At 37.2% G+C, this 26,882-nt stretch overlaps 3 protein-coding genes across 4 annotated transcripts; 1 reads left to right on the forward strand and 2 right to left on the reverse strand.

The window, feature by feature from the left end:
• Positions 1-11,949: 11,949 nt before the first annotated feature.
• Positions 11,950-13,784, reverse strand: LOC128860444 (NPC intracellular cholesterol transporter 2-like). The gene is made up of 4 exons (XM_054097980.1): positions 13,760-13,784; positions 13,617-13,697; positions 12,464-12,574; positions 11,950-12,401 (listed from the first exon to the last, which is right to left on the reverse strand). Exons 2-4 carry the CDS (start codon positions 13,684-13,686, stop codon positions 12,121-12,123), a joined length of 462 nt encoding a protein of 153 aa, XP_053953955.1. The 5' UTR covers positions 13,687-13,697; positions 13,760-13,784; the 3' UTR covers positions 11,950-12,120.
• A 3,674-nt stretch (positions 13,785-17,458) lies between these two features.
• On the forward strand, positions 17,459-20,011 carry LOC128855829 (E3 ubiquitin-protein ligase FANCL). 2 transcript variants are annotated; one of them, XR_008453768.1, is made up of 4 exons: positions 17,459-17,943; positions 18,000-19,010; positions 19,067-19,269; positions 19,362-20,011. XR_008453768.1 is itself a non-coding variant. In XM_054091032.1 (3 exons), the coding sequence occupies exons 1-3, from the start codon at positions 17,851-17,853 to the stop codon at positions 19,103-19,105; spliced, it is 1,143 nt and encodes a 380-aa protein (XP_053947007.1). In that variant the 5' UTR covers positions 17,459-17,850; the 3' UTR covers positions 19,106-20,011. The 2 variants fall into 2 exon arrangements, 1 of the variants encoding a protein (XP_053947007.1); XM_054091032.1 differs by having other exon boundaries at positions 19,067-20,011.
• Positions 20,012-22,358: 2,347 nt separating this feature from the next.
• On the reverse strand, positions 22,359-26,271 carry LOC128855828 (protein cereblon). The gene is made up of 7 exons (XM_054091031.1): positions 26,104-26,271; positions 25,246-26,019; positions 24,627-25,176; positions 24,151-24,550; positions 23,984-24,086; positions 23,829-23,925; positions 22,359-22,626 (listed from the first exon to the last, which is right to left on the reverse strand). The coding sequence occupies exons 1-7, from the start codon at positions 26,123-26,125 to the stop codon at positions 22,419-22,421; spliced, it is 2,154 nt and encodes a 717-aa protein (XP_053947006.1). The 5' UTR covers positions 26,126-26,271; the 3' UTR covers positions 22,359-22,418.
• Positions 26,272-26,882: the final 611 nt, after the last annotated feature.

The raw sequence follows: 26,882 nt of genomic DNA on the forward strand, positions 1-26,882 counted from the left end.
CTCACCTCAACATTGGATTTCCACGTCAATTTATTGTCCACTATTACTCCTAGGTACTTGGTGCAGGGTTAGTGAGGCGTCGTCGAGTGAGGGTAATGTCCATGCGGGAACTTTGTACTTCTTTGTAAAAAGTAGTAAGTCCGTTTTTTCAGCATTGACGCTCAGGCCAGCATTGCTGGCCTAGTTGTGTATTGTTTTAAGAGCGTCGCTCATTAGAGCGCTTAGCATAGATAGGCATCTTCCTGTAATAACTGTAACCTGCAATGCCATCTGCATATACAATCAGTTTTGGAGCTCTACCTTCAAATTGAGTGAGTATTTAGTTTACGACTAGCAACGAGAGAAGTGGCGATAAGACACCGACCTTGAGGAGTCCCTCTGCGTGCTTCCCTCGTTGAAATAGTCTCATTCCATTCCGCCACAAACCTTCTGCAATTCAAGAGTTGCTTGGGGTTAAGTACAGCATCGTCTTTCTAAGATCATTCAACTCGTTAAACCACTTTAATTTTAAAAAAAATGTTACAAAAAAATAACGAATGAAATGAAAAATATATTTATTCCACTTTACTACCAATATTTTGAAGAGTACAAAAAAAATTTTAAATTCATTTAAAACATGCCAGTTGTCAACCTTCGATGCCAGCCCGTGATACCAATCCTTTTTAACGACGAGTTACAGATTACGTTATATATGGAACAGATTACCTGATCAGACATCTAATTTGAGGTGCTCTTCCAAACAGCTATTTCTCACAGTGTTAGAGTTCTGAAAGAAAACGAAAAAACAACAAACAAACAACTGCTATGCCAGGTGTCTCGCTCTTATCACTGCAAGATTGCCCGCACATTGCCGCTTTTAGCAATCCATTTATTTTTGTTATTGCTACTGAATCAGTACCATAAATACTGCTTGATAAATAAAGAAATTGCGGTATGTATGACAATCAGGCAGAGTCGAGTTCGTTGCGGGTAAAATTTGTTTCCAGCTCAAGGTCATGCGTAACAATCCTCCGTGTTGAAAAACCGAAAATAAGGATTGGGGACGAAAAATTCTGTTGAAGTTCTAGTCTGATAGGATCCAACTTTTCGACAAGGCCGAATGAGGAGATTTTCATAATATTCTAACCAATTCCATATAAAGAGTTTTCCAATAAGGAGTTATTTTGAAATTCAAAGAAAAATGATATTTTTAATATATGTAAATGATCGGATGTTTATTTCATTATAAAGAGGAAGGTATGCCGTTAATAGTGGAAAATAACTTCAGGCAAATGACCACCATGACCAGGCTTACAGCACAATATCCTTTTCATGAAATTTTCCATAACCGAATTGCAAAATGGCTGCCCTACAGGGTTTGATGGAAAAGTAATGAGCCTATTTTTTTTTAAGCAGTTTTATTAAACCTTTTGGCTTATACAACTAATATTCTTCAAAATAGGACCCTTGAGCGTCAATATACCGCTGGTAACGATCCTTCCACTGCAGGAAACATTTTCTAAACTCATCCGCCGGAATCGCGTTCAATTCGGCTGTCACAGATTTTTGGATCGCCTCGATGGAGTCGAAACGCCTCCCCTTCAGCTTTCTTTTCAGGCGCGGGAACAAGAAAACGTCTGGAGCGGACAGGCCTGGGCTGTAGGGAGGGTGGGGAAGCACCGGAACCACCATCTTGGCCAATGCACAGGTGCAGAGGAAGGCGGTGTGCGCCGGCGCATTGTCGTGATGATGTCCTCCCGGCCTTCCTTGAACGACTCGTGCCACCGTTTTACCTGGCACTGGACAGAGATTGGTCACCGTAAGCCTCCTTGAGTGGCCCAATGGTTTCGGTACTTGTTTTGGTTAGCTTTACGCAAAATTTGATCGAGTAACGTTGCTCCAACGATCGCTGCATTTTCGCCACTGCAAAATCCTAACACACTTTTAAAACAGCTTTCACGCGCGGAGCGATGTTGACTGCACCGCTGTTGCCAGTGAACTGGGACCGGTTTCTAGTGGAAGGGGAAGGTCCAGCGATCATTTTCCCCCGCCAGCCGATTCGGTTGATCGTTTGCCGGACGCTCTGCGCGGGAAGGCTCATTACTTTTCAATCAAACCCTGTATGTCCTCGATAGCCTCACGAATTCCTTCTTTGAGGTCTTAAATCGACCCTGGGCTGTTGGCGTTGACCTTCTCTTTCACGTGGCCTCACAGAAAAAAGTCACAAGGTGTTAAATCACAAGATCTCTGTGGCCAATTGTGATCACCTCTTCGAGAGATAAAACGGTCCGAAAATTTTTCCTGTAAAACATCAATGGTTTCGTTGCTTGTGTGGCACGTAGCGTCGTCTTGTTGAAAATAAACGTTGTCCGGATCAATACCATCCAATTCCGGCCATAAAAAATCGTCAATCATCTCTCGATTTCTGCGGGCTATTCAAAATAACACCTGTTATTGGAAAACCCTTTACTACTTATATATTCTATGCATTCCAGAATAGATATATGTATATCATTTTGAAAAATATGATACTGAAATTGTCATCTATTACACAGTGTAACAAAGAGGATGAAGTAGAAATATCTATTTTCCCATGCATCTCCTACATCTCCAACATTTGCTATGATGTACCCCTTATGTTAATGGTTAAGTGTTTTTGAGTGGTACTCAAGTTGGTATAGCCGAATATTGTATTTTGTTTTGATGAAAAGTTTAATGAATCAGCTAGTTTTAACCGATTTTGACGTGATAACGTCTTATAATTCGATTTAACAGGCTGCACGCACGAAAAAATGTGTCGTTACCTTGCTCATTAGTGTTACCTTGCTCATTAGTGTTACCTTGCTCATATGTAGTTACCTTGCTCATTGCCGTTACCTTGCTCATTGTCGTTACCTTGCTCATTGCATTGAATGAACTGCAAGCGAAAGCGCGGAACGAACGACAAAGCAAACGAACGGCAACGTTCGACATCTTGCTCTCTCCTACTTAAGTGAGCGTATATATGTATGTATATGCGCATATGTACATATATAAATTCACGTATTTGTATTTGCATATGCCTTCTTATTGATTATTATTAATTTGATTCACTTGAAGAATTTAAAATAAAACCACGTTTGTTAATAATACCTGTTGTTTTAATGTTATAATTATTAATTTTTCATGCCGCTGCGTGACTGGGGTCTCGAGATATAGAGCAAAACGTGGACCCGGGTAACCTTTGGTTGTGTATGTACAATATGGGTATCAAATGAAAGCTGTTGATAAGTGCTTTAATACGGGGTAATTTTCATACCTATTGATGACTAGGGTCTGGAAATATATGCCAAAACGTGGACCCGCCGTGTCTTTGCACCGAATTAAACCATACTTACACACATTGTTAAGGAGGTATTGAAGATGGTTTCCGTATAGTTTGGATACCTATTGGTAGATAGGGTCTCGAGATATAGGTCAAAACGTGGACGCGGGTAACCTTCGGATGTGTATGTACAATATGGGTATCAAATGGAAGCTGTTGGTGAATGCTTTATGATATGTTATGTTATGTTATGTTATGTTATGTTATGTTATGTTATGTTATGTTATGTTATGTTATGTTATGTTATGTTATGTTATGTTATGTTATGTTATGTTATGTTATGTTATGTTATGTTATGTTATGTTATGTTATGTTATGTTATGTTATGTTATGTTATGTTATGTTATGTTATGTTATGTTATGTTATGTTATGTTATGTTATGTTATGTTATGTTATGTTATGTTATGTTATGTTATGTTATGTTATGTTATGTTATGTTATGTTATGTTATGTTATGTTATGTTATGTTATGTTATGTTATGTTATGTTATGTTATGTTATGTTATGTTATGTTATGTTATGTTATGTTATGTTATGTTATGTTATGTTATGTTATGTTATGTTATGTTATGTTATGTTATGTTATGTTATGTTATGTTATGTTATGTTATGTTATGTTATGTTATGTTATGTTATGTTATGTTATGTTATGTTATGTTATGTTATGTTATGTTATGTTATGTTATGTTATGTTATGTTATGTTATGTTATGTTATGTTATGTTATGTTATGTTATGTTATGTTATGTTATGTTATGTTATGTTATGTTATGTTAAAGTACAATATATTATGTTATGTTAATGTTAACTCATTCTCTATATCCATACAAAATATCTATCAAACAAATAAAATTAAAATTTTCTTTTGAAAAATGCAACCATTCAATCAGTATTTTCTTATGACGTTATCACGTTAAACTATCGTGAGTAAACCGACTTTACAGCCAATCTCTTTTTTTTAATCACTTTTTTACTTAATGAATAAAAAAAATTTTTTTTGAGCTTGCATTGTATAGATCCATAAGTAAAATGACTCTCAGCTGGTCGTCAAAAAATGCTCACAGCTGAGATCACCTGATCCCAAAAAGCTCTGTAATAAGATGGCTGCATACTAAATCACTAAATTTCATAGGAAACCGTATCAAAAAGTCAATAAAATATCATACAAATTTTGGTATTTCTCAACAAAAAAGCATTATTGTAGCTAAGAAATATAATAAATGTATTTGTTATTGTAAATTTTTCAAATAAAAGATACGTGCTGTTAAAAAGTGCCGGGAATTGTTCAATAAAACGCAAAATAATTTTTTAATCATCAAAATTTATTTTGTCGCCTTCAAAATAGGCTCCATTCGAAGCAATATGCATATACCAATTAGTCCGCGTTTATTACAGTCATCAAAGCACATTTTAAATGCGTTTGAAGAGATCTTCTTCAGTTTCTTCAGCGAATTCTCCTTGATGGCCTCTATAGACTTAAAGCGGCGTCCGCGGAGTGGCAATTTAAGTTTTGGGAAAAGAAAAAAGTCACAGGGAGCTAAATCCGATGGATACGGTGGTTATGCGATGATATTTGTCGAGTGTTTGGTCAAAAAAGTATTCACAATTGAGCCTCGTGAGACGGTGCGTTACCGTGGCGCAAGATCCATGAGTTTTCTTGCCACAAGTTGGACCCTTTCCTATGCACATTCTCTCTCAAACGTTCAAATAATATTCTATATTTACCGTAGAACCATTTGGAACGAATTCCGAGTGCACAGCACCATGAAAATCAAAGAAAGCGATTAGCATGACTTTCACTTTTGATCGACTTTAACGCAGTATTTTGGGTTTCGGCGCATGCGGATAGCGCCATTCAGCCGCCTGTTGACTGGTTTGCATGCCAAACTCATATATCCACGTCTCATCAGCTATTATAAAGATATGTATAAACGTTGGATCCGAATTCACTTACTCAAGCATGTCTTCGTCTTCGCGCACCTTCTTCAGATGTATCTTTTGAAAGAAATTCAACTCTCTTGGAACGAGTCGAGCAACCACGCGTCTCATGCCGAATTGGTGGTGTAAAATGTTGCGAATTGATTCGTGAGGCACACTAAGGTCACGAGCTACCTCCCTCAAACTTAAATGATGGTTTGGTGATTTTCCAGCACCATTTCCTTGACTTTGTTGACGTTTTCATCCGTTGAAGACGTTGATGGGCGACCAGATCGGCACAAATCTTTCACGACTTCTCGGCCCTCTGCAAAAGTCTTATACCACTCGTAGACCCGTGTTTTTGATAAAGCGCACTCGCCATAGGCTTTCTGCATTATTTTCGACGATTCGGCGCCCGAAATCCCGTTCAAAACACAAAATTTAAGACAAATTCTTTGTTCGATATTTTTATCCATAGTGAAAATCGCGATTGCCTGATATAATTAAATGCCAAAAACAAGCTAATTTACAGATCACCCTTAAACTCTGCGAGGACAGTTGTACTAACCTTCCAACAAAAAAATTTAGGCATAGGTGTAACGCGCGCTTTTTGAATGATCAATTCTCGATATTTTTTGGCAGAATGCATTATAATTTTTTTTTTGTCGAAATTATATATATTTTTAAAACCGATGAGAAATTAAACCGAAAAGATAATAATTAACTCCCTAAAAATCAAAATACAAAAATCGAAAACTATGCGCTCAACACTAAAAATGTGCAGCCTTTCTATATCGATAACGACACTTTTGATGATGTGGAGGAGGTATTTGAGTACCTAGGGGGTACTTCGAGGGATGTAAATAATTGTTCAAGGGGTTACAACCATCTTTAGAATATACTGTGAAATTTTCATGCGGAAATTCCCAATAACTAACTAACTAACTAACTAACTAACTACATATATTAAACTCCAACTCCATGAATTTCAACTATGATTTCGGTTCATTTTTGATAAATTTACGAACAATTTCGATGGATTTTTCGGTGATTACTGATTTTGGGCAGCTCGTATGTTCATTGTCCTCACAACCATCTCTGAACCGTGTAAGCCACTCATGAACTCTGTGGTGCATTTGCCACACATTCCCATACAAATGCAGGTCTGGCCAGACCCGGATGTCTAACGTAAATTTTTAAAAATGTGTTCAACGGACGGTTAATTGTGGTATAATAAAGTGGAAGTTTTAACTGGCTCAAAAATTACATTAACTTTTGACAATTTTTTTTTTTTCTTTGTAAAAAAATTTCGGACATTCGTTATATGGAGAAAATGCACAAGACCACAAGAATGGATCACCTTCTTAGGATTCCATAAATCTATCATCAAACTGGGCATTATATGAAGCTGTTCCATCCATATAAACCTGTCAAGACCATTATTCAAGTGCTTGAACAGCATTAACTTCTAAAAAGTCATATTGTGGAAAAGTTAAAAAAAATCATCAAAGTTTTGAATCAATTTCGATTTATTTTCAGCCGCAGCACCATCTTGCGGACTAGTTTCCTTTTTCAAAATTACTTTTTCCATGTACCCTATGGTCAAAAAGTACCGGGAATGTTTAATGTTGACTGTTTTCTTCGATTGCCAAGGCGTAGTGCACCATGAGTACCTTCCATCGGCCCAGACAGTCAATAAAGAATTTTACCATATTTATCCGTTTTGAAGTGTTTGAGAGATGATGTACGTCCCAAACGGCCGGAAATGTGGGCAAACAATTATGGGATTTTGCATGATGATAACGAGCCATCGCACCGAGCCGAAATTGTGCTGGATTATTTGACCAAACACCAAGTAAATACCATCGTGAAAACACCGCATTCACCTGATATTGGCCCGTTCGACTTCTTTTTGTTTCCCAAGTTGAAGTTACCACTTCGTGGAAGGAAATTGCAATCAATAGATGAGATTGCGACGAAGGAACTGAAGGTCATCCCTTCGTCGGCCTACCAGGGGTGCATAGAGGACTGGGTTAAACGTTGGTACATGTGTGTTGCTTCAGACGAGTCATATTTTAAAGGTGATAAAATAAATTTGCCTGAAATTTAACTCTGTTTTGTTTTATTTAAACACTCCCCGAACTTTCTGATCATAAGGTATTTTAAACCGAATGGCTCCATCTCGACATGACATCGATCTCTAGCGTAATCGCAAAAAATGGTTCAACACTAACTGGACTCGCATAAAAGATGGCCCAAGTTCGTAAAACTATTTTATTTTATATATAGGGTTTTACAATAAGGGCGGGTAGATGTTGAAATGGAATAAAATGGCGTTTGCTGTGTGGCACGTTTGCTGTGAACCGCATGTCGTCTAGGTCCATATGGTTCAATATGGGCCATAAGAAATCGGAAGGGCCACCACGTCTACCAAAAAATGAGCGCAATTCGCGCAACGTTTGCATTAATGAACACTCATTTTGATAATAAAGTTTTATCATTTGAACGTGCTGTGCAATCGTATAACTTGCCATGATGATTTGGCATAAACAACTGAATAATAAGCAAAAGATTTGACAAATGTCACCAAAACAAAATGGCTGCCACAGGGCGCCGAAATCGACCCGCGCCAATTGAAAAACCCTTTATATGACAATATATTTTCAGACTGCAAAAAGTGGACAACCATGGATACAAGCCTCACACCAACTTTCACACTTTCTGCGGGTGCATTTATGTACTTCTCGAAGTGCAGATTTCCCGATCACACATGCGACTATTTTATTTGTTAACATAACCACCGAGCTTTACGACGTTATAGACATAGCGCAGCGAATAAAGATCCAGCAGTTTCGTTGGCTGGGTCATGTCATCCGAATGGATACAAACGCTCCGGCTTTGAAAGTATTCGATGCGGTACCTGTTGGTGGTAGTAGAGGAAGAGGAAGGTCCCCTCTGCGTTGGAAAAATTAGGTGAAGAAGGACTTGGCTTCACTTGGTGTGTCCAACTGGTGCACCTTGTTAAACTCAGCCAAAATCGCATAAGCGGTTATCGCGGCAATTAAGAAAAAGAACCACTGACGTACTATAAGAATGAGTCTCCACAAGAATGGTATTATTTTTATATTTTATGGACCGGTTGGGTAACAGATGGAGTTCATTGGTTATGCATTTTGAAATAATCTACCTGCATGGTGCCTGTTTCTATTGCAAATTTAAGGAGGCATTTCCAACCCAGCTCAACGGTGCCATATGTCTTCCAATCCATCAAACTGTGCTGCTCCCAAATTTTCCAAGCGTCTAAATTTCATGCATTCCTTGCTGTGCGAGATTCCTATCTTATAAGCATTCGCTACTACTGGGCCAAGTCACGTCGAACAGGTTCGGCAACTTTTTTCAGTGTGAAAAGGCCCATACTTAAAAATGGAACAAAATTTATAGGCGCTTGCTTTCGATTCCTGAGTCATTGCACTTTAAAGTCGAATAAATTGAAATCTTTGTGCGAATTACTCTTAAATTCATAACTCATTTTCATTTAGCTATTGACTAAAATGTTGATTTCTTGAGATCAACGGCTAGTAAATGTCTATAAATTCTTTCTGAAATGTTTTCCGATCGCGCTAAAATGTTGCCAAGTCATTGCTTGATTGCCTTGCAAGATTTACAATTTTGCTTGCTCCTGCAGCCGTCGAGGTCGAGATGTCGGATAGTACTTATACTCGTACATGCAGTGCATATCGTATTCAGAATACATATAAAATGTACAAGCAGAAAGACTTGGAAGTTAGGGACTCTGAACTGAATCAAACGGCTCAGAAGAAAGAAATAGCGAACACTTGACCTACAAATTAATTACATACATAAAATAATGTGATTACAAGCTTTTTTTTATATTTATGAAAGGGAAATACTAACTGATTTACTTATTAAAAAGTAATAAAAAATTATTTCCGAGGGTTTTTCATGTGATTTTTCAATAAATCGAATCGCAAAACGGGGTTTTGTTAATACAATTCTAGAGCTTCTACTGTTATATTTACAGTCTGGTTCACTTTATTAGACGCAATAATTTTTATGGAAGAAAGTATAAAATTCGAAAAAAAAATGTTGCATAAAATGTTAATATAATATAATCCTTTAAGAATACCTATGTCAAAAAATTTTTAGAACTTAAATTGAAGTATTTCTTATATTATAGATCGCCGACCGTGGCGACTCTATTCGTTGCGTTCGAGCACTGGGAGAGCTATTTTCATGTATTCAATTTCTACCGATCTCCCTGAAAATTTGCACACATCTTTTTTATGATATTACTTTGTATGTGTATTTAAAGTTTTCCAAAATTTAAAAAAAAAAATTTCAAAAATTCATTTTTTTAAGCATTTTATTCCGCAAAGTTTTTTCCATTTTTGTTTAATTCATATAGAATTTAAAAAATTTTTTGTATTCAGGCGACGCCGATGCTACAATGCCCGCCGATTGAGAAGCCCCGCTGCGACCTTCCTAGAAGAATTGAGTGTACATCCGACATTTTAAATGATTTAAATTAAAACCAATTTTTTTTTAATTATTTTAATGTATAAGGAAACTGTATGCCAATTTTGAAAAAAATGTATTGACTTCTTCATTTTAAATAATTTTAATGAATATCAGGGAAAATATGACCGTTTACATGTATCTGTCCCCTTAAATTAGCGTGATGTAACTTCAACATATTTCGATGACTCCTTCTATATTTGTCCATTGTTTGTATGGAGTCGGAGTTGAAATGTGACTACTATTCAGAAGCGCGTAGATTTGAAACCTCTGGTACGACACACCAGAGGTATTTTCTTTCTTTCAATTGCAAAACTCCGAGTGTATTCCTAAGGTGCGTGACTACCATTCGGAATTCAGAGAGAGAACGTCGGTTCGAATCTCGGTGAAACACCAAAATTAAGAAAACGTTTTTTCTAATAGCGGTCGCCCCTCGCCAGGCAATGGCAAACCTCCGAGTGTAATTCTGCCTTGAAAAATCTCCTCAGAGTCAGCTTGAAACTGTAGGTCACTCCATGTGTGGAACAGCATCAAGACGCACATTACAATTAGGAGGAGGAGCTCAGCCAAATACCCAAAAAGGGTGTACGCTCCAAGTATATATATATATATATAAAGACTTTTCTTTAAACAAACCACAATAATTTGATCAATAAGTTAATCATTTGTATATTCGCCGTTGATGTCTACAACCTCTTCCCACCTCTCGACCAGTTTGTTGATGCGGTTCCGCCAAAAATTGCCTGATCTGGTGTGAAAGAACTTCTTGAACCAGTTCTTAAGGACCTAGTTGTTATCGAAGGTAACGTCCTTCATTTGGTTTGGCAGGGAGTGGAAAATATGGTAATCGGTCGGTGCAAGATTCGGAGAATACGGCAGATGCTGAAGGCCCTCCCATTCGAGTTCTTGGATTGCGGCTTAAACTAGTTGTGCCAGGGGGGAGTATAGTTTTACCATGTCAATCAGGTATTTTTCAGCCGAATAGCCTCATGCACACGGTGTGGCTGGGATATGTAGTGTTCCTTGTTGACCGTGGCATTCTTTTCGAGCATTTCCCAGTGCACCATGCCCTCCCAGTCATAACAAACTCATATAATGATCTTCTTTGGATGATGATCCGACTTGACTCTCAGCTTTGGCGTATCTGCTAGAGCCACGCACTCTTTTCTTTGCTTCATATTGATCTATATGCACCTTTTTCATCTCCCGTGATGATTCGGTACAAAAGGTCTTGTTTATGACCACGTTTTGCTCGATAGCGGGCGAGATGCTGAGAAGCAATTTGAAGGCGACTATCTTTTTTTTTTCGTTGAGCTCGTGAGGTATCCAGGCTCTCAATTTTTCGGTAAATCCTATTGAAGGCAGGTGATTGAGAATAGTTTATGTTCGCAGCTCATTTTTTCCGCCAATTCACGACTGGTTTGGCGACCGTTTTCCTTCAAAAGTGATTTGTCATCTACGTCAAAGTCGTCTTTTTAGAACTTTGCAAACCATTTCCATATTGAAAACTCGCCTTCTCCACCTTCTCCATGCACGTCGCAAATGTCCCGGGCTGCTTCGGTTGCTTCGGCAGCTTTTTGACCTCGATGCAAAGCAAAGAATAGCAGGTGTTGAAAATGTTGATTTTTGCCTCCTGAGTATTCCATTTCTAAGCCTCAAAACTAATAAAAAATTAAATAACTCAAAAATACAATTAACGTGGTTTTGTAGGGCAGAAAGAGTTATATCGAATGAGTACTTACCCGTTGCCAAACAGCAAAGAAATCGTTGTAAAATAAAAGAAAATATAAAAACGTTATGAATTTATTCCTCAACCCAATTCCATTTTTTTGACAAAGAAGACCTGTAAGCTACACAAATATCCCAAGTACGATAAAAATATGTGAGTATGATTACCGTTAAAAATATCAGAGATTATAATGGCAATGTCAGATTTTACATATTCGCATTGGTGTTGCTATATCTCAAATCTTAAGTAGCAACCCTTGTAATCATCCAAACGTTTAGAGGAATTTCTTATAAATATGGCACAATTGCGTTGAGAATTAGAGGTTAAAGGTATATTTCATACCGTTGCATGGATAAAAATGCATTGTAATATTTTAATTACTTTTTTTATAGATATATTAAATATTTTAATTGCAGTCCCAAGGGAGCTAATACAGATTTTTATGGCACATATGTTTTGGGTACATATTTTTCCTGATATATGTATAGACATATATAATATATAGGTAATATATGTATAGATATATATGTCTATATCTTATCTTTTTCCTTTTCCTTTTTTCTTTTCTGCACTTCCTCATCCACCAATCAACATCCTAAGCTTTCTGCACTTTTACATCGGCAGTGAAGCAAGCAACAGATTCATTGCTTTCATCAACCAAATTCAGCTGTACTTTTACTTTGATCTCCGGATACGAGGAATCAATGTCGAATTTAAAGTTGTACACCACATCCTCGGATTTATCGATGGGGCAAGAGGCGCCATACAACAAATTACTGCATACATCGGCCACGTCTTCGGGCAGCGGGTAGGGTACAGTGATGCCTAAGGTGGTGGCATGCACGACAGCGGTTATTTTCTTAGTATTGTCGTGAGCTGGAATACACACCGATTTAGCATAAAAATTCTAATTAATCAATAGTTTATTCGGCACTTACTACCCACAAAGTTGACTTTCATCAGCGCTGTGGTGCCCTTGACAACATTGCAGGGCGGCTGGTCGCAGCCTTCAATGTCAACACTGAGCGGGAATGGCTGACCTTTTGAGCCTGAAATACGAAAGTTAGAAAATGTTAAAATTTATTTTATTTAATTATAAATATATTCAGAAGTTGATAAGAATGCATGCTGCCTAAAAATATGCAACATATTAGCGTACGGGTGCTTCAAAACTCGATTCTTAGGTGTAGTTGTAACACATATCCGGTTTTCAAGTAAACGGAGCCAACTGGTGCGATATTTGCACAAAGATGATATAAGGGGCTAGGTGTAGTCAGAATATTCACAAAATTAATTATAATGTTTTAAAAATACTGTGCGAAAATTTGAAGTAAATCCGACAGATACTTTTCGAGTTATTCAATAATTAACAAAGGGCGCTCGGGCGCTCCGGATCAGTTACCAAACCTTAAATGCGATTTTCTCAAAACTATGTTTTTTGAACTGGTGATCACTAGAACTTGAAAACCGCTTGGTAGATTTCAATAAAATTTATACTGCTTTTAAAAAACATAAAAAAATCGTGCCTGATCGAAGGGTTTTCTCTAAAAAATTTCGATTTTTTTTTAAATTTTTGTTTTTAACTTTATTTTTCTCGAAAATCTGAACAATATTTCCTGAGGCCTCCATATTCTTAATTTTGAAGAAAGAAAAGCTTCGAAGATAGAAAGATTTTTTTTTTCGAAAAATTTCGATTTTTTTTTTAAATTAATTGTTGATTCTTTTTATCGAAAATGTGAAAAATATTTCCTTAGGCCGCCATGCTGATAATTTTGAAAATCAGACACAAGATTATCTACAAATAAAACTAATTTCTCTTGTCCGATTGATTTCAGATGAATCTCCAGGGACTTTTGATGATCAACGCAAGGGACTTCTGGCTAAACAAGCTCCACACAAACAGCGATAACTTTTACAATTATTAATTTTTTTTTTTTTAAATTTGGCCAAAGTCAAGTCGAAACATGCTGTATTAATGCTATGTTTTTATTTTTGTAAAATAAAAAAATAAAAATAAAAATTATTGAAAATCATCAACCCCTTAAAGAAATTTTAAAATTATTTCGTTTTTTTTTTGTCAATTTTACTTACACTGCTTAACATTGGTAGCCGACACGGCGGCCAAAAAGAGCGCGAAACATACAATAGTCAAACGGTACATTTCTAGTTTTCCTAAAAAAAATATCAGTTTTTATTCAAAGAAGAAGTGAAGATATTAAACTTATTGTCAACACACTAGCGCTACTGAGGAGGTAACAACCGCAAATGATGCCTTACCGTCCCACTCGCGCTGCTTAAATACTTCCGCAAAGTCAATACCTTGTGCCACTTTGTGTCCACTATATCTATGTTTCTTAGATACAGGTGTTGAACACCTGCTATTTTCCAAAGCAACAAATACAGGTGTTCTTGAATGAATTCACTTATCATCGCCAGCAATCGGAAACTATTCAATGTAAACAGATATATTAGATAAGTCGGCCGGCCGAATATTAGGCAAGACAACTGCCATTAACTTCTTTCTTAGCAGATGTCCACATTGTTAAAGTATTTATGGGAACACGGATTTATGAACCCACTCAAAGTGTAATAAATTCTTCGAATTTGCCAGAAAAATTTGCGACATTACAGTGAGTCATAGAAAACAAAGCGATTTTCGGGCGACTTTATCAATATTTTGGGTAGCTCGATTTTCTAGAAGTGGCTTTCGAATCGCCGATACGCGTTTAAATTTTTATCTTCGCCAACCAGAATCCGATGTCTGGACCTTGGTATTTTTTTGATTTGTTAAACACCGTTATTCGAACTTTGTTCAAGAGCAAAACGACCCATTTTGTAAATGTTTAACCATAAATTAAATCCACTAGATGGGTCTTCTGCGTTTGTTAGCTTTTATCGAAACCTTACATTAAATGGAAAAACCATAATTCATTTACCGTTAGATAAGGAGTTAGATTCGAAACTCAGCTGGCGGCCCAATTTAGAATACAGGGCGAAGAAAACTAATATAGCACTTTACATGTTTACATGCTCCTACACAGCCATTGTAAGACAGACACTAACATATGCGGCTCTAGTCTGATGGCCCGCTATGGCAAATAAATACAAGTACAACCAAACCAAGCTAAATAAGATATAAAGATCAGCATGTATCTTAACCACAAGAGCGCTTAGCACCTGTCCAACTGAAGCGCTTAACGAGCTAGCATATCTGTTACCATTAGACTTATGTATACATAAAGACAGTCGATACATGCAGCGCGGTGAGGCTCAGCGAAATCGGAACTTGAACAACAAGATTGTACGGTCACAGCAAGATCCTCCTACGGGGATCCTCACTGCTCAAAAACAAATCAGACTTCACAATCCCTGTTCTCAATTTCAAGAAATCAGATCAGATTTCACAATCCCCGACCTTCAAGGGGGCTTTTGTGGTACGTTTTCCACCGAGAAAGGAGGAAAGGGAAAGTGATTGGTAGATTTGATGTCGAAATCTACACTGACGTTTCAAAGATGAACTGTGGTGTGAGAGCTGATCTCTATTCGGAACCGCTCCACTTTTCCAAATCAAACCGACTTCCTGACTATGCCAGCGTATTCCATACAAAACCATTAGCAATCAGAGAAGCTTGCAAACCGCTGAAACACTACAAAGCAATTGATGTAGGAAAAGCTATCTTTTCAGGCAGTCAAATAGCTACCAAGGCCTTAGATTCTAATTTCATTACATCCAAAGTAATGCTTGGTAAATGACTGGAAATTACTTTTGTATGGGTTCCCGGTCATAGGCCTATAAAGAGTAATGAGGCAGCAAATGAGCTAGCAAGCGGAACTTTCTCCCCCATATTACATCAAGGGAGGAGTGGCCCGGGGGCAACACCTGGGGACATGACCTGGTTAATCTGTTCAAGGAGTTAAATGGTTGGGTTGGAGGAGGAGTATTCTGCAAAGTGCTCCCCATAAAACTCAAATTCAGGTTTCCGGATCACTGTAGTGTGTTCCAAGAATCAGCTGACTGGCTACTTACTTGCGTAATAACTGTTAAGAAGGTAAATATTTACTCCGATAGCCAAGCTGCAATTAGAGACCTGGGCTCTATTATGGTGCACTCGAAACTGGTCAGGAAATGTCTGGTCTCACTTTCGATTGCATCAAAATTCTTCGACATAAGGATAATCTGGATGCCTGGTCATAGTGGCATTGCGGGAAACTGCGAAGCCAACAAGCTGGCCAGACAAGGGACCTGTGAGGTAGTATGCCCGCGAAAGGAGAGGATCTGCGCTCTACTCCTGAAAGGATGGGCCTTGCACTAACTCAGCGAGCGTTGAGCAAGTACACAAACGTGTAAGGTCGCAAAATCCTTCTGGCCACGTTTGGATCGGAGGCGTTCGAAGGATATTTTGAGGCTGACAAGATCTCAGCTCTAAATTTTGTAGGTATCCTCACGGGACACTATCCCCGGAGTATACATGCCGTGAGACTCAGAATTACTTCGAGTCCTTTTTGCATCAGCCGTATGGAGGATGAGGTGGAATCATCTCAACAGCTGCTCCTTAGCAGCCCCGATCTCACGGGACGAAGTTTTAAGTATCTTGGTTCTCACTTCTTTTCTCCGCCTGCTGGCATTGATATTAAAAATATGATGAACTACTTTGTATAGGTGTTAATACATGTAGTTCATTTGCCAGTACTAGTCCCATATTATAACTATAGATACGCTCCATAGACCGCATGAATCTGAAATAATTAAATAAAATCACATAAAAAAAAATGTATTTTTGAACATTATATCTTTATTTAAGAAACGTCAGAATCGAAAAACAAATTTACATCGTCAGAATAGAATCAGACCATACCCGCATGTTGCGCATTCGGTTAGGATTTGGCGTAAAATCACTTTCGTCACTTGAGGAAATGTACACGTCTGATCTGGATGGTGATGCAGGCGGTTCCATACTTGTAGGGTTAGCATTTTTGATGTAATCTGTGATAAGTTTTTGCTTAGCTGGTTTAGAATCTTGTTTATATGTACAATTCCCGATAGGTCGACATGCATTTTTTAATTTAAAAAAAAACCGCACTATTTCAAAACCGCATAAAAACAGAATCTACTGTATTTCACAATAAAAAGATACATTATTTGCTTTCACGAATAAAACATTTGTGTTTTTTGTTTTATGGCAACACGGTACATTTTACATGTGATGTCAGTCAAATGGTGCTCACACTCACCAGCGTAAACGTACGCCCGTGTCAGCTGACACGATGAAGGTAATGAGAGCCCCACGTAAATGGATTCTCACCACCGTACCTTTACGCTGGTGATGCTGAAAACAGTGAACGACGTAAACGCAGTCCCCTGTGAGCTGTTACGATCAAACTCATGAGAACCCCATGTAAATGAAAAATTCGTTCCTTCCGTATCGTAGATTTTATCTCAGGATTTTTTAAAATTCCCGTAGAACCCTGTCAGCTGATTGCTCTCTCACCACACAGTGCTGTCAAGCAGTACATTGCGAAATCCTTTACAAAATAAAATTAGAAAAATTATAATTTTTATTAAAATAACTTAAAAAACACTGTTAAATAATGTTAATTAAAGATAAACGAACTATTTGCATTTGTTGGTTTTTGGCTTTGGTTCATTAAACAATGAAAAATTGTAACTGATAACGCGGATGTGCGAAAAAGTGTGTAAACAAAAATATCAAAATATTGTGTAGATACAACCAAACACATACACACACAAACCGATGTATTGTGTAAATATGTAATTAAAAGAACGCAGTTGTTCTCACGGGATGAGTTTTTGTGCTCGTTAGGGGCTGCGGTAAGGGACTGCGTACGTCGTTCACTGTTTTCAGCATGAGTGGGAGCACCAAAATGCGTTGCCGCAAAGGCTAATTGTTTTGCACCAAGTCTCCAATCATATTTTACTATTCCTTATTTTGCAGTGGCAACATTGTTGATCGTTTGGAGACCGCAATATTTTGAACCGCCCAATTTTAAACAAATAATATAAAGTTTTGTAAACGTTTGGTTAACCAGCCATCAGAATCAAACCACAAAGGAAATATTTGTTTACCGATTGCTTTATTGTTTTATATTCACACAAAAGTGGTTGTAAGATATGTGAATAACAAAAACAACTTCGGAGCCTACTTGAGATATCAACAAGTGAAAACGGCAATTTCAAACCTCGTAGAATGAATCCCATTTAGAGAAAGTCAGAGCACCGGAGTATTCCACCAATATTAATTTAGCATCCAAGCGAATTGAGTACTGTTTCATCCTCTGTATTCTATCATCCTCGTTTAGCATCAACATGTCGCAATTCGAGGATTGGAAGAAATTGCCGCTGCGCTATCCTGGCCTTATAGTCTCCGGTACCAGCGCCAGAGGAACTGTGAAAATCAAGGTGTGAATGAGACGAAAGTTGTTTAAATAATTTATTTTAAATATACTTATTTACAGGGCAAATGGTACCGCTTGAGAATATTTTGTCCACAGTTTCCTCAACTTCAGAATGCGCGTTTGGAGTTGCATCAGCCGCATCAAAATAAATTCGTTAGAATATCAAACGAAGATTTACAACCTGATTGGACTTTGCACGATGTTATGGACAACTTACAGCAACTGCTACAAAAGCACAGCGAGTTGCCACTCAACGACCACTGGAATACCGAAACACCAACCGGTAATATCTACCAAGAAATAGCTAGCATTTATGCGCCTGAGAAATATCACTTGCAATTGAACGATGCCTGCAGTCGTATACGATTTTCCAAATTCGCGCTTAACGAAAAACATTACCTCCAAGTGGAATTACCAACTCTACGAGTTAGTGAACACAGCTTACCCGATTGCTTTGTATGGGAAGAACAGCTCCAGAAATATAATAAACTCGCGGCAATGGTGCAGCAATTTCAAAAGTATTTGGAAGATTTACAACAGTTTTACGACAACTTCACCGACATCGACGAGTTGTGCTATGTAGTACAGCCAACAGCGCCAATATCCACCAAACACAATTGGCGCTTGTTTGTTTTGCGCGAACGCGTATACATTAAATTGGTGATAACAGATCCATTTGCACCAATAGCCTCAATGTCATTGCGGATCATAGGGCCGACGCAGGCGGTAGAAGAATTGAGACGTACGCTAAGCGATGGTTTACGTGATTGGGATGCTGAATTGGACATACACAAAAATTTGTTGCGTATCTTTGATTTATGCTACTTTCCCATGCCACCGGGTAGCGGGTGGATAGGTTCGGGAGATGAGCCCATCGCCACAGATCAACAATTCTGCAATATTTGCTACGCCTACCATTTGGATCAGGGTGAAATACCAATAGTGTCCTGTGATAACCCACAATGTACGCTGATATATCATGCATCTTGTCTGAAAGAATGGTTCAATACGCTTACGGACGGTAGGGACTTCCTAAGTGTCTCCTTTGGTGCGTGCCCATTTTGTAAAACTGTAAGTTTAAAATTCCTTTAAATGATTTTCTATTAACACATCTTTACCCTCCCCAGAAACTTTCAACATCATTCGCTGAGTTATTGGAAAATTGATTTTTAATCATTTTCGAAAAAACTTACTACACAAAAAGTTAATTACATGCGTGTAATTCGCATATGTTTTTGCACATCAATTCAACAAGTATTGTATTTGTATATAAACTAACCTAAATAATAAGCCCGAAATTAATGGGAACATTCAGGCGATAATTATTCAAGTATGTTTTAATATTAAGATCGATAAAAATAATTCGAATACGTTTCAAACCGATATTTTTATTTAATTTTTTTCGCTTACTTTTTATTTCAGCGAGTTCTCTAGTCTGCGTTTCCAAAATTGTGTAACTCGAGGCATGCAAGCATACAAAAATACAGTCGGTATCTTGCACTACAGTATGAAAGTGGCAAAATTTTAAATTCAGTCACTGTCCTGGGAATAATTTCAGCTTATTGGGCGCATTTTTGAATGTCAGTTTAAAGCCCTCTGCACATTATGCGCCCAATCATAGTAATGTAATAATTTCGTCATGCTGAAACGCGCACTGGCGCGTCATGCATAAGTCAAATAAAAAATTTGTTTGCATTTTGCTTTTTAACTCTACAAAACTTTAAATAATTCTATTTCAAAATATTTAGAAACATAAAAATATAAACAAAAGATTGTTTTAAAACGCCTAGATCCCTACAATGTTGCGCGCAGCGGCACAAAAGCGTCTTATAGGCCCATCACAACGCGTCCGTTGCGGCAACGCATTTGACTGACAGCAAAATATATTATATGTATTTGAGTCCGGAAGGTACGATGAAGTTACTAAGCGACGAATTCAAGAAACACAACCTGCTGCATGAAATATGAATTCACTTGCGAGGCAAAATGGTCCAGTAACCGAGCCTCGAAAATATATTCTATAAATTAATTTGTAATGTATGAATTTAATAATAATAATAATGTGTAGCGGCCGCCGTAGCTTGTTGTTGTAGCAGCATAAACATTCCCCATACTTGCATACGGGGAATGCTGCTGGAGTGGCAATCCTTGGCCGAATATAAATCCGGGTCGTTTCGGTAACAGAGAACCGACTGCCGCCGTAGCCGAATGGGTTGGTGCGTGACTACCATTCGGAATTCAGAGAGATTGTAGGTTCGAATCTCGGTGAAACACCAAAATTAAGAAAAAGTTGTTTCTACTAGCGGTCGCCCCTCGGCAGCCAACGGCAAAGCTCCGAGTGTATTTCTGCCATGACAAAGCTCCTCATAAAAAAATATTTGCTGTTCGGAGTCGGCTTGATACTGTAGCTCCCTCCATTTGCAGAACAACATCAAGACGCACGCCACAAATAGGAGGAGGAGCTCGGCCAAACAGCCAAAAGGGATGTTTGAGTCGAAGGCGCCACATACATATGTACGTGTCGTACGTTAAGCCGGAATACACAAAAATTGGCAACTCTTATGTACGGTAAGTACGGCAAAAATGACAACTTTTTGAAGATCGATTTTGTATCGCGCAAATTTGTATCGTTGGTGTTTTTTATTATATCAAATTAAATGCAGAAAATAAATGGAATTTAAATTAATTGAGTCAATTCCAATGTGTCATTCTCTTTTCAATAAAAGGTTGAAAGAGTAGAGAAACGGCTAGGTTTACATAGATTTTTTGAAAAATGAATGTGGATTCCGATCCAGGGGTTATGGTCGTACAGTCGCACAGTCCTCAACTACCTTTGTAAAAAAAACAACAAAGAAAAATAAAGTAAAAAAAAAGATTTAAAAAAAATAATAATAGTAAAATTAAAACAAACGAAAAATAATAGTAAAATTAAAACAAGAAAACCAAACACTACACTAAAAACAAAAACTACCATTAATTCTATTAAAACCCTGTTTCCTAACCCAGAGATTATATTGGCACCAACAGTCTACAACTACCATAAAGCGGGTTTTAGTAGAATATGTAAAAAGAAAAAATATTAAATTTAAATAAAATAACAATAAAATTAGCAAAAAAAAAAAACAATAATAATAAAATTAAAAAAAAAAATAAAAAAAGAAATAATAAAATTAAAAAAAAAAAACAAAAAAAAAATAATTATAAGAAAATTAAAAAAAAACAAACAAAAATAATAATAAAATTAAAACGAACCAAAATAATAATAAAATAAAAAACAACAACTACCATAAATTCTATTAAAACACTTTTTCGCTTCAATAAACATTAATTTTATAATATAATTCACAACCAACAAAAAAGTGGTTTATATGAAGGGTGGTTAAATTTCAGGGGCCGATGTTAAATGTGAACCACACCTAAACGGATCGGATAGAGGTGTGCCACCGAGGCCGCGGCGGCCATTTGGCCGATATTTTGTTCCATACGTAATTGAGCCATACCAATATTATTATAATAAAGGAAAATGATAATAATTTCCTCAAAAAATTGTATTTTATTCAAAATCAACACCGGCCCTCAAAACTTAACCAGCCTTTATAATATACGCTTTTACGCCAAGACTATCTGCTATTTTTTTGTTTACATGCGCCAATACTTTCATTGTGGCATCACGGTACGTTTTACATGTCACGACAGTCAAATGCATTGCCGCAACGGACGGAACGGACACCTTGTGACAGCCCTATGAAACGAATAAAAAATTTCTTTGCAGTTTGTTTTTTAATTTCACAAAACTTACTACACTACTTATGCGTGTAATGTGCAGAAGACTTAACATTTATGAAATTTTAAACTTACTTTAACCATACAAAAGTAATTTGGTAAAACTTGGCATGCCATCATTCCCAGGGCACAAAGTTTATGCTACCAAAATCTGGTCTTAAACGATAAATCAACTCTTCATTTATGCTATGCACGCCTCTGTATGTTCAAGTCATACAAATGTATTTCAAGTGCATAAGTACATACATATATGGCATTCGTTTCAAAATTTACTTTAAAATAATCTAAAAGTAATAATCAAACTCTTATTCATATTGGCCACATAAAATTATAAAATATTTCCAGAACGACGACTCATATATGGATGTGTGCGTGTACGTATTATCTTTTCACAAGTCAAAATGTTTCAAAAACATTATGCAGCAACTTGCGAAATGTTTAACACGAATGTTATTTGCACCTAAAATTGTAGAAAACTACTTCTTCATATTCCGTCTTCTTCCTTTCAAATGCAGGGTGAAACGTTTTACAATCACTTTGCGTACCAACTCATCATCTCATAACTCCTCTCTCCAATCATACCAAGTCAATGGCATTTAACTCATTTTCTTGTGACTGCTGAGAACGGTTATCATGTCTCATATCACAACAACGGCCGCAACAACAATAACATAAACGTTTCACCACACACAAAATTCATTGCATTTCTCGTCGTGCCAATCGCATGAGACCTTGATAAACAGCTGCACGTGTAATGGTATTTCCCGGTGTTGGTGAGCTGATGCGTACACTGGAACTGGAAATGCCGAAGAACGATTTCGGTACCAAATTCGGTTCGAGTGCCTTAAATTTCCAGCCAATGTGTCGCGCGCAAATCTTGCAAACAATAATGTGCCATTCGTAGCTGTATGCAGGGAAAAGTTATATTAATTAATTATTATATTTTATAGTGTTTTATATATATAAGTGTACCTAGTGATGCCATAAGTTCTGTTACAAAGTTAGGTCCGTTGTAGATATGAAATTATAATACTTTTTTTAATGAAGTCAGTTTTATTTAATCCAGTAAATATTGGACTAAATTTCATTGGAATAATTGGAGAAAAAGATTGAAGGGCAAAAGATATAATAACAAATATAATAACAAAAATAATTAAAAAAAAAGAAAAAATTAAAAAAAAATTAAAAATTCAAAAAAATATTTAAAAATAAAAAATAATGTAAAAAAAAAATATAAAAAAAATAATTAAAAAAAAAGAATTTAAAAAAAATAAAAAAAAATTGTAGGTCCATTCTGAGAGTGGCGGGTGAAAATAGAGGCGAAATTAGAAGACCCGTATCGCGCCGTTTTTTTATGTTAGTTCGAATTTTTTTTTAATCGGCCTTCGAAGTTTGCAGTCAAATGCCGATTTTCAGTATATTGTTTCATAAGTACCACAAAAATTTTAGAAATCAATTTTTTCAAAAATTGTAATTGTTGCACAGGTCTCTAGCAATAATTTGGCTTTTACAGATTGAAAAAATATCAATTAGTCGACGAGTTATAGCCAAAAAACCATATAAACAATTTTGCTCCGATTTCGAACTTCGAAGGCCGATTAAAAAAAAATTCGAACTAACATAAAAAAACGGCGCGACACGGGTCTTCTAATTTCGCCTCTATTTTCACCCGCCACTCTCAGAATGGACCTAATTTTTGCTAACCTGAATTTGTTGCACAGTGTAATTAGAGAAGAAGATTGAAAGGCAAAAGAACCCAAAGACTTTGGAATTACATAAAATAAAGTACAAAAAAAATTTTAAATATAAAATTAAAAAAAAAAAAAATATAAAATTAAAAAAAAAATATATAAAATTAAAAAAAAAAATATATAAATGTAATGCAATCACTGCAATGCCATTTTCCTTAGCTCTCCACTCCATTGTTAAGAAGTGAAATGTGCCACGAAACTGAGTTCAATTTATGAGTAGACAATGCAGACGAACAAAAGCAAAAACAACGGAACTTTTTTCTGCGAACTCGTTCTCGCCGTATGCATTGTAAAATTTGTCACAGAACTTATGCCACGACTAAGTATATATGGTACTATGTGCCGTATAGCTTACCCAGGGAACCAGCTGAACTCTGAAGATGGTTGGCCGCTATAGGTTATGGCATCTGGCAATAGTTGATAGACGGTATTTGTTTCATGTATATAACCAGCTACAAGTACAAAGAAATAATATATTAAAAAACTCCACGCGTCTACTCTTAATCCTACCAGAATTGCAGTATTGAGTTTGCACTCCGTGCTTGGACATGGCAAAAAGTTGCTGGCAATTTGCAATGCGGTTGCCACAGTAACGGCATGAGAAAACCGAGTGCTATAAATTTTAATAAGAAATATATGTAATAATAAGATTTGATTCCAAAACGCGCGAAACTCACGTCTGTAAATGTGTTTGAGATAATTTTCATGCGTATATTCACCGAATCGGTCAAGAAAATTGTTTTCATTAGGCTATCGGAAAGATGCAGGTTGCGTACCAGCCAAAATGATAGCTGTGTTGGATCTGTGGGCATCGTGTCGATTTTGTGCTGCGCCAGCTGAGAACGCGCTTTTTCCACAATCGTAGTAATGCTGTAATAATCATAGACGTGCGCAGGCCAAGCCGTTGTGGCCGCTTGATAGCGTTTGTATGTGTCGCACATGGATTCAATATCGCGAAACCGGTTCAATGAGCCCATGTTAATGCATTTCAGCGGTTCGCGCAGATATATTTCGGGTAGAATTTTAACATATCCATAAACCTTAAGTTGCGGGTGCGCGGCAATGAATGACAATGGACTGCAAATTGAAAATAGCAATGTTAAAAATGGCAATAAAAAACGATTTATTATTTATTCATGCAAATGCGGATTACCCAGTTACTTGACTGCCTTTGGTAACAAAACGTTGCAGCGCACGCGATTTAATCAATGTATTGCCACGTTCATCTGTGCCCTTTTCGTATATTTGGCATGTCACGCCGTAAAAGTTATCACCCACCTCCTCCCGGTTGCAGAGTATGGGAAAACAAACGCCAAAAACCAATCCATTTTGCGTATCCATGTCCGATTCAATAATTGACCCAGAGATCATGAAGGGCAAAACTTCACCGGGAAATAATATATGCTGATGCATAAAAAGCATCATGTTGTACTGCTTGCCCACTTCCAAGTAATGAATACCCGACACGCGGTTCATATTTTCGCCCAAATACGAGTGTTCCGCTGGTAAATTTGTATCAAAGGTGACTGGATTTTCGGGATCTGGTTCCTCTACCTCTACTTCGTTGTTTTCCGGCTCTACACGCCTACGTTCTCTGTTGTGTTCCATTGTAAAGAATGCGCTACGTAGGCGCTGCATAAAATTTTCACCACCGCGTCTATTTTGAACTAGCATTTCTCTGAAAGCAGCACGCATCAGATCGTCTGAAATCAACAAACAAAAATTATTAATTGAAAACGTTTCACAAACAAACACAAAAGGAAACCACACACTATCGAAAACAGCATCTGATGACGACGAAGCATCGTCCGATATATCTTCTAGCATCAAGTTATCCTCGCCATCATTGCCTGCCATCTGCTGCTCATCATCATCATCGTCGGCTCTTTGCTCACCCATATCGTCGTCTCTTTGTTCCACCATATCGTCGTCCTCCAACAGCGGTTCAATTAGCGGTGAGGGATCAAATCGTATATCTTCTTCATCACTTTCTTCATCAACTTCATTATCTCTGCTTACAAGTGCCTGCACCATCATATTCTGCGCTCCGCTCAGTTGATACCCCTCGCTGCCTTCATTCCTTTGCAATTCATTCGTTTCGACTTCCATATTGGCAGCCACGGCCACTGGCTGCTCCAACTCAGGAACTATATCGTTGTCTGGCACATGTACACTTGAAGGTTCTGTGTTCAACTCATCATGTATTAACGCATCAACCGAAGCGATCAACTCGGCAGGCACTCTTGAATTTTCTGTTTCTAGTAGGCGCTCCTGTGCTGCTTCTGACAAGTGGGGCTCAGTAACTGGCATATGTTCGGTTCTTGAAGTTGTTGCGGACGGTTGCTCGGCTGTTCCGTTTAAGGTTGTGGGCACATCTGCACCTACATTTGGATTTGTCGCGGTTTCGGACGTAGTGCCGGCAACGTTTTCACCGCTATGAGTAGACGTTTCAACCTGTTCACTGGTATTTAATATTGACATATTGTCAAGCAAAGTCGCAGCAGCAGTAGTAGCTCCTACGGCACCGCCCGCATTCGATATATCTTCTGCACCAAATAAAATAGTGAAAATTGTATTTGCTTGCGTTGTGTTATTGTTTTATATATTTATCGGTAGCCATATGGCAATACCTGTACATTCCGGTTGGTCCATTTAAGATTGACACTGATATTTCTCGAATCTGAACTATTTTTATATTCCAATTTTTTGCGTTGGTGATTCCATAGAAATTCTTTACTGTTTTTATTTGGGATAATTTTTGCAATTTTCCTTCCTCCACATATTTCTTCAGGTGGTGAGATTCACATTACACAACATATGGTGTAATTATTCACCTCTAAAGCATACGTCTCTAAGAGTGAAATTAGTCAGTAACGCGGAACTTTGTCTAATGCTGAAAACAGTGTACGACGGAAACGCAGTACCCTGTCAGCTGTTACGATCAAACTCATGAGAACCCTATGTAAATGAAAAATTCCTTCCTTCCGTATCGTAGAATAGTAGATTTTACTTCACGATATTTAAAAATTCCCGTAATACCCTGTCAGCTGATTGCTCTCTCACCACACAGTGTTACCAAGCAGTACATTTCGAAATCATTTACAAAATAAACTTAGAAAAATTATAATTTTTATTAAAATAACTTAAAAACACTGTTGAATAATGTTAATTATAGATAAATGAACTATTTGCATTTGTGGGTTTTTGGCTTTGGTTTATTAAACAATGAAAAATTGTAACTTTAACTTTAACTTAACCTTTACAAATTATAGGAAGAATAGAAATAAAACTAATTTTTGTCCACTTATGAAGTGATTTTTAATCTCAAAATACTCGCTAGACAGAAGAAAGAATTATCGATTGTATTCGGTTTAATTTTTTGTACTATCTGTTACAATTTATTAACACT

This window comes from Anastrepha ludens, chromosome 2 (genome assembly GCF_028408465.1).
Source record: "Anastrepha ludens isolate Willacy chromosome 2, idAnaLude1.1, whole genome shotgun sequence".
Classification (NCBI taxonomy): domain Eukaryota; kingdom Metazoa; phylum Arthropoda; class Insecta; order Diptera; family Tephritidae; genus Anastrepha; species Anastrepha ludens.

Bases quoted from the DNA above. Each gene is read 5' to 3' on its own strand.
- LOC128860444 (XM_054097980.1), bottom strand. From the start codon at position 13,686: ATGTACCGTTTGACTATTGTATGTTTCGCGCTCTTTTTGGCCGCCGTG. The intron at 12,575-13,616 runs GTAAGTAAAATT...TTCGTATTTCAG, and splicing joins GGCTACCAATGTTAAGCAGT to GCTCAAAAGGTCAGCCATTC. The intron at 12,402-12,463 runs GTAAGTGCCGAA...TGTGTATTCCAG, and splicing joins GAAAGTCAACTTTGTGGGTA to CTCACGACAATACTAAGAAA.
- LOC128855829 (XM_054091032.1), top strand. From the start codon at position 17,851: ATGTCGCAATTCGAGGATTGGAAGAAATTGCCGCTGCGCTATCCTGGC. The intron at 17,944-17,999 runs GTGTGAATGAGA...ACTTATTTACAG, and splicing joins GAGGAACTGTGAAAATCAAG to GGCAAATGGTACCGCTTGAG. The intron at 19,011-19,066 runs GTAAGTTTAAAA...TACCCTCCCCAG, and splicing joins CGTGCCCATTTTGTAAAACT to AAACTTTCAACATCATTCGC.
- LOC128855828 (XM_054091031.1), bottom strand. From the start codon at position 26,125: ATGGACCAACCGGAATGTACAG. The intron at 23,926-23,983 runs GTAGGATTAAGA...TTGTACTTGTAG, and splicing joins AACTCAATACTGCAATTCTG to CTGGTTATATACATGAAACA. The intron at 22,627-23,828 runs GTAAGCTATACG...CCCTGCATACAG, and splicing joins GAGTTCAGCTGGTTCCCTGG to CTACGAATGGCACATTATTG.